At 53.8% G+C, this 7329-nt stretch overlaps 1 protein-coding gene across 1 annotated transcript; it reads right to left on the reverse strand.

The window, feature by feature from the left end:
- Positions 1–407: 407 nt before the first annotated feature.
- Positions 408–5442, reverse strand: CST5 (cystatin D). The gene is made up of 3 exons (XM_035303457.3): positions 5139–5442; positions 1951–2064; positions 408–727 (listed from the first exon to the last, which is right to left on the reverse strand). The coding sequence occupies exons 1-3, from the start codon at positions 5421–5423 to the stop codon at positions 644–646; spliced, it is 483 nt and encodes a 160-aa protein (XP_035159348.3). The 5' UTR covers positions 5424–5442; the 3' UTR covers positions 408–643.
- Between the last annotated feature and the right edge of the window lie 1887 nt (positions 5443–7329).

Raw genomic sequence — 7329 nt, forward strand, 5'->3', positions numbered from 1 at the left:
GATGAGAGAAGCTGAGTCCCTGGAGTCTGCTCAACTCTGCAGGCACAGATGGAATCCACGGCCTGTGGACACAGCCAGCCCCTCTTCCTGGTCTCACCAGGAGCTCAGACCAAAGCAGCAGCCCATCTTCCGGGGCAGCAGCCTGGGTGCCCGTCTCTCCCTGACCCCCTCACCAGGGGCTGCTGAGGCTGAAGGCCTGGGTTCTCAGCCCCCGGCTGCTTTCTCCCTGTTCTGAGGCTCAGGTCTCCTAAAGTCACAGCAGCTCCTCCAATGGCCTTGCTGTGGTCGCGTCGGCTCCCAGATGCTCCTGTAATCTCCACAGCAGCAGAACAAGGAGGCTTCATGAGGGAACTGTGGAAACCCGCCTGTGTGCACATCCTCAGACAGCCAAGAACTCAGAGGGGGGCGATGCTACTGTTTTATTACAGGAGGTGGGGGGTGTGCACTGCACACAGGGGCTGTGAGAAGCAAGAAGGAAGGAGGGCAGTACCGCCAGCCGAGCCACAAAGGCCTCTGCTGCTTTCTCTGTCTCCTGGTGCAGGCGTGGGGAGACTTTCCCCAGGGCAGGGTCACCGGTCCAGGGCTGGGAGACTGCAGGGGTGGGACTAGGAGGTGGTCGGTGCGGCAGGCCTGGCATAGACCCCTAGACTTTTCGGCACTTGTAGTTCACCATGGAAATTTTATCCTCCCAAGGAACTTCGTAGATCTGGAAAGAGCAGAAATCCTCCTGTGAAAAGAAAGAGAGAGAGAGAATGAGTGTGGGTTACAGTTAAAGCAAAAGATGCCCAGGAACAGGACAGCAGAATGGGCGTGAGAGTGGATGGAGATGGGACACTGGGCCCCCCACTGACCCGCCCCTGCCACGTTCCTGGGCACCGAGCCCAACTGGGCAGTGACTGTTTGCCCCTCCCAAGGCTCCAAGTCCCCAGGTGGCACTGGGCCCTCACCCAGCCTACCGGATTCCTGCCCCAGCACAGCTCTGTGAGGAGCAGCCTGTGCAAGGCCTCGGGAGACCCAAGGGTGCAGGGCAGGGGGAGGTGGCTCACTGCCCCCAGCTCCTTCTACCTCCAGCACCCAGGCCAGCACCAAGAGGGGACAGAGGGAAGAACCCAGGGAACTGGAAATTGCAACTCAAAGTGCCCGAGGTGACGAGGAGATGACAAGGACAGTGTTGTGGCTCTCCCCTGAGCAGAGACCTGAGAAGAAATCCCAGGTCCTTGGAGAGGCTGGTGTTGGGTGAGCTGGGGCAGGTCCAGGGTTTCTCAGATAACAGGCATTTAATTCCTTCTAACATGCACTGTTTGGCTGTGGCTACTGGCAGGGGCCTGCGGCTGGGATTAGACAGAGCCCCTTCTCTCTTCCCAGATCCCAGCACTGCAACTGCCTCTTCCCAGAACCCAGCCCGGCACCTGCCTCCTCCAGCCCAGCAGGTAACACCCAAAAGCACACACTGTGGAGCTCCCAGTACCCCCATTCCCAAGCTAAAGCCTGCTTCGCAAATCAAATTCATAAGCATCTACATAAGCTCACACCAACCCTCACCCACAATAATCTATATGTGACCCCATACACTCCTTCACACATCCACACACGTGCACACACGCTCCTGTGCACCTTCCTCATATGTGTACACACACGCACCTTTCCACATGCATACCCACATGTGCATACCAGCCCACACATACATTCATGCACACACAACACTCCATATGCACAAATGCATTTTTTCACTTCACAGTACACATCTGCACGGGTGTGCCAAACACACATGCATCTTCCTATGCACATGAACACATCCTTGCATGCATGGCTCTACAGATATCTGTACACTTGCACACACGCTCTCCTGAGCATGTGCAGGAGTACAGGCACACAGTCACACACACACACGCACACATGCACACACTGCTCTGCAGTGCTTGATGCCCCTGACCCACATTAGGCACATACCTCTTTCAGTTCCGGCTGGTCATTGAAGGGACAGTTGTCCAAGTTGGGCTGGGACTTGGTGCATGTGGTTCTAGCGAACTTCACATTGAAGAAATAGTTCACCCCACCCACGATCTACAAGCAAGGAAGAGCAGGAGGCAGGGACAGCACACTGTCAGTTTCATGCACACACAGGCACTTCACTGTGACTGAGTCACTGGGCTTGCCTGGGGCTTCATGCTGCCCACACTGTCACCCAAAAGGCACACGAGCCACTTTCTCCTGATGGCTGGCAGGGGTACCGGGTCCCAGGTCTCCCTGGTAACTTCTTTTCTCTGAGTAACTCAAACAGAGTGTCTCATGCAGCCCAGTAGGAGGAGAAGCAGAAGCAGGGCAGATGAGGCCAGGACCTAAAACCCCCTTCACTGGGCTCAGGAACAGAAGGCACAGCTCTGGGCAGCCAGCCAGGGTGGGACAAAGAAACAGTCCTGGCACCAGGTGTGCAGGACAGGGTCTAAGTCCCAAGAGTATGCTTCTTTCCACAGCAGGGGATTAACTGAATTCTGCTACCTGTGCTCAGGGGGCAGGGACACTGGAGCCATCCCGGGAAGACTGTCCCCTGAATGCCAGGAGCTGACTTCCAGCCCATTCAGCCCAGAGAGCACCTCATTCCCTCCATTAACCCAGATTTATTTACTGCTCATTTACAGAAGGAAATAAGAGGCTTCACACGTGGATGTTTTAGGTCACTGAGAAAGAGACTGCCTCCCCAGTGTCCGCGTTCCAGCTGTGATTTTGGTGGCAGCATTTCTAACGTGAGTCACACACCTGCATGTGTCACAGTTGCCTCCCCAGCTCCTGCGTTCCAGCTGTGATTTTGGTGGCATTTCTAAAGTGAGTCACACACCTGCATGTGTCACAGTTGCCTCCCCAGCACCCACGTTCCAGCTGTGATTTTGGTGGCAGCATTTCCTGCAAGTCTCACAGTTGCAACTTCAGTAGAAAACTGAGTCCTCTCTCTGCACAGTGCCACCCCCAGGCATGACCTGTCACAACTGTGGCAAAGCCTGTGGTGAGTGTGAGAAGTAAAAAGTCCTCATCGGAGTTTCCTTTCTTGTTAAAGAATGAACAATAAATGTGAGAAATAGTTTCTTTTAAAGACTAACTTCCTTCAAAGCCTCCGTGTGTGTGTGTGTGTGTGTGTGTGTGTGTGTGTGTCTGTGTTGCTAATAACTCTGTTAAGCCCTATTCTATGTAGCTGTTAGATACAAGATATAAATCCACTCTGTGTCCTTGTACTTTAACCAACGTATTTGTTCTGAACATGTTCAGGCAGGTCCCAGCTCGCATCCCATGCGCCTTCCTTACTTAGAAATGTTATTACCTTTTGGGCCGGACGTGGTGGCTCACACCTGTAATCCTAGCACTTTGGGAGGCCGAGGTGGGTGGATCACGAGGTCAAGAGAGCGAGACCATCCTGGTCAACATGGTGAAACCCCGTCTCTACTAAAAATACAAAAAATTAGCTGGGCATGGTGGTGCGTGCCTGTAATCCCAGCTACTCGGGAGGCTGAGGCAGGAGAATTGCCTGAACCCAGGAGGCGGAGGTTGCGGTGAGCCGAGATCGTGCCATAGCACTTCAGCCTGGGTAACAAGAGCAAAAACTCAGTCTCAAAAAAAAAAAAAAATATTGCTACCTTTCTAAGTAATATTTTTTTCTACTTGTAGAAGCAACTTCATCTTTTCCTCTGTTCTACATTGCTTTTACCTGTTTAAGAAAGGTGTAAGTTGTCAGCCTATCGAGTTTAGCTTAGACTGTGAGGTTCAGCTCCCACCGACAAAGATAAGACACAGCGGTAAAGACCCAGTGTGTAACAGATAAATATTCCTGCCTCTCCTTTGTTCAGTGTGCGCTCATGGCAAGATTGCTGATGAGTAGCACCCTTTCTGCAGAAAGTAAAACTGCCTTACTGATAAAACTTTTTGTCTAAATGAGAATATTTCCTTGTAGCACCTAGGAACAAGCATTTTGTCTCTAACAGTGAGGGACCCTGGGACTGGGGTGCTAGACCTTGCCCTGTGGAACCACATGTAAGTCCTGTGATCCCTCCTGTGTCAGTCTGCTCCTCTGTAACACAGGCTCCAGGACCCAATAACCTACATCATTCTGTGCTTCACTGCAAGTGAGTGTCACACTTGAGAGGGAGGCACAGGCCAGCAGGGACCACAGCACCAGGGAGTGCTCCTCGTGTGCAGGGAGAGAGCTGCTGGAGGATAAATGGGGCTGGTCTGGACTCCTACAACTTTCCAAGAGAAGGTGGAAGAGCTCTAAGGGCTGGCAGGCCATACAGCCCTGTGGTCGCTGTGTTACTGTTTGCTGCTCTGCCACTGGCCATAGGACATGCTGGGCCTGTAGCCCTGCTGAAGCTCCCTCTTGACCTGAGCCCTCCTCTGCTCTGCTGCTTTTTCCTGAAGTGCAGCACCCTGCAAGTCAGCCCCCAAGGGCCATCCAGCCTCCTTCGTCCAAGACCAATTTTACCTCGTGTCTCCAATCACAAAAAGAAAATCTGGCATTCCTTAGAAACTTAACAAGATGCAGTAAAGTCAAGCCCTTCTAAGAGCTGACCCATCAGTCCGTCCTTATTCAGGTGACTGCTGTCCTCATCTGGCTGAGGTCTAATTCTGCATCAGCTGACAAAGGCAGAGTCAGGTGTGCTCTCCCTGAGCAGGGATTCAGCTGCCCTGGTCTATAGGGGGTGGTCAGCCAGCCTGAGGGTGAAGGCCACTAGTCCTAAGGGGCTGTGCCCAGAGTGTGACTTGAAGAGAGAAGCAGGGCTCTGCAAGACAAGGGGCCAGGCTCCCGTGTGGCCCCTGTGGAGAGGAGTCAGGGAGGAGGATGAGCCTCATGGCCTGGATCTCATCCTGAGCAGTGCCAAGCCCACCCAGAGTTGGTACAGTCCCACCTGCTGGACCCTGGCCAATGTCAACATCATGGCACAGACACAGCGGCTGCTGTAGGTCAAAGGAGGCTGAGAGGACAGGACAGGGCTGAACTCATGTCCTCATGTCCTGGGAGCATCCTAGCAGATGAAGGCCAGCAGCAGACAGTCAGGGAAAGCTGAATGAGTCTAAGCTTTAGATCGTGTTGATTTGGGAAGAATGCTCTCAGGGGTGGGACTTAGGACCCCTGGGGTGGGGGCAGCACCCACCTGCTTTTGGGCAGCCATCACCTGCCGGGGGCGGCTGTAGTACTCATCCTTACTGTCCTTGTTGTATTCGCTGATGGCAAAGTTCAGGGCACGCTGTACACTTTTGTCACTGAGGTCTGCTGCATGGATGCCACCTAACAGGGTCATCCCAGATTGGGCTGAGGCACTCCCAGCCAGAGTCATCATCAAGGCAGTCAGCAGCAGCAGTGGGGTGTTCAGGGGCCAGGCCATGGTCTGCTGGGACACAGAGCAAGGAGATGGAGTTCCCTGAGAGCAAAGAAGCATGAGCCTGAGGCAGGCAGCCCAGGCCAGAAGGCAGTTGTGCCTTTATCCTGCTTGGGTGTGCTCCCTGGCCCTGCCCCTGGCATCTCCTCCTCTTTCTACCCCTCCTCCTCTGTCTGCATCTCTCTTTCCATCCCCAACCACTTCCCTCTCTCCCTAAGTTCCCTTTGCTCCTCCCACACCTCCTTCTCCTCCTCTTCCCTACTCCTGTCCTCACCTGTCCCCAGCCCTGCCCCTCTTCCCCAGTGCTCAAAAGCTTGGCTCACCCTGGACTCCAGAGAGCACTGCTCCCTGGGCTGCAGAACCTGATGACTGCCTATCTCCTCAGGAAAGAGAGAAATACAGGGCTTGGCCTCCTAAAGGCTTCACCTGTGAGGCGTGTCCAAGAGCACAGGGTCACGGCGGGAATTCCCGGAGCAGGGAGCCTGCTTCACAAGCTCGGGATGACCTTGCCCATGCACTGATCTACAGAACTTCTTTGCCAAACATAAAGTAATTAACTTTTGGGAAAAGGTCATTGAGTTCTCTTGTCATAACTCCTCATTATTCAATAAACAAACCTGTCACCAGCTTCCGCCTGCACCAGGCAGTCTGGACAATGGAGCCATAGACATGATATCGCAGAGCTGCTGCCCACAGAGATGGGACAAAAACCCAGGAGCAACTTAAAACTTTCTGGGAGACACATTTGAAAGGTTAAAAGATACAGCTGAAAGTACTTTTAGTATTTCCACGTTAACCGAATGTATCCAAAATGCTTTCAACACATAAGAACTATTCTTGAGGAGCTGGTTAACATTCTTTTGTCTGTGTGTAATGTCTTGAAGTTCCCTGTTTATTTTTTACAGTTAGACCAAGTGTCATTTGGGACTAGTCCCATTTCAAGTGCCCCGTTGCCACGAGTGGCTGCTGGTGGCTGTGGTACTGACAGCCCAGCCCCTTAGGGGCTGTGGGAGGACAGGGAGTGGTCATCAATAATTTAGATTAGGGAGTTATAGTCGTTCAGTTAGACAGAGATGGGTGCCACTGGACCCGGGTCAGGGAGGTCTCTATGAGACTGGTCAGGTTGAGAAGCCCCAGGCAGCGGGCGAACAGCCAGGGCAAAGGCCCTGAGGTGGGGCTGGGCGGGCCTGCTCCAAGAGGAAGCTCCTGGAGGGGGTGTGAGCAGGGAAGGGAACAACCCGGAATCACCATAACCGTGGGTGGGGCCGAGTGGAAGGTGCAGGGAGACCCCTGGCAGGCAGTGGGGCTGTCAGGAGAGGGAGCAGCAGCCACAGGATGAATGTGGGAGCCCAAAAGCCTCTCTTGCTCCTCCCCGCTGGGAGCCATGCTGCTGGCACTGGTCCTCTGTGCACTGCTTGGAAAACACACATAACATTTAAAATTACTTTGAATAAGATAACATTTATATACAATAAAATGCCTAATTGTATGTTTGACCTGAGAGATTTCATAAATGCCTACACCCGTGTTACCACTTTGTCCAGATCTGACATCTGCCTTCGCCAGATGATGTTCTCCTGCCTCTGCAGCCCGCCCTCGTGCCCACCCCGCCCTGGCAGCCCCCATCCGGCCCTGTAGACTGCTTTGTCTCCTGTCCTTAGCTTCCCAGGAATGAGTCCTGCAGTCTGAGCCCCAGTGTGTCTTTGTCCTTTGCTCAGCGTGGCTTTCCAGCAGCCCCCGAGTTCCTTCATTGCTGGGATTGTGAGTTCTCCTTCTCCCCAGACCGAGGACGTGGCCAGCTGGGTGCCCTGTGGGCTGTCAGAGCCCCCAGCTCAGGAGGCTGCAGTCCTGGGCTGGAATGTGACTCCTGGAGTGGGGAGTGAGGGGGGCCCTGAACAGACAGCTGCTCCCCGTGTTGTCTCAACCCCACCCTGCAGGCCTGAAGGTGACCCTGTGGCAAGTGCCC

Source organism: Callithrix jacchus, chromosome 5 (genome assembly GCF_049354715.1).
Source record: "Callithrix jacchus isolate 240 chromosome 5, calJac240_pri, whole genome shotgun sequence".
NCBI lineage: Eukaryota > Metazoa > Chordata > Mammalia > Primates > Cebidae > Callithrix > Callithrix jacchus.

What these genes read in the sequence shown, in the direction of transcription:
- CST5 (XM_035303457.3), bottom strand. Translation starts at nt 5,423, where the DNA reads ATGCTTCTTTGCTCTCAGGGAACTCCATCTCCTTGCTCTGTGTCCCAG. An exon ending in TGATGGCTGCCCAAAAGCAG is followed by an intron (nt 2,065 to 5,138) that starts GTGGGTGCTGCC and finishes CCTTGCTTGTAG; the next exon opens with ATCGTGGGTGGGGTGAACTA. An exon ending in ACCAGCCGGAACTGAAAGAG is followed by an intron (nt 728 to 1,950) that starts GTATGTGCCTAA and finishes TTCTTTTCACAG; the next exon opens with GAGGATTTCTGCTCTTTCCA.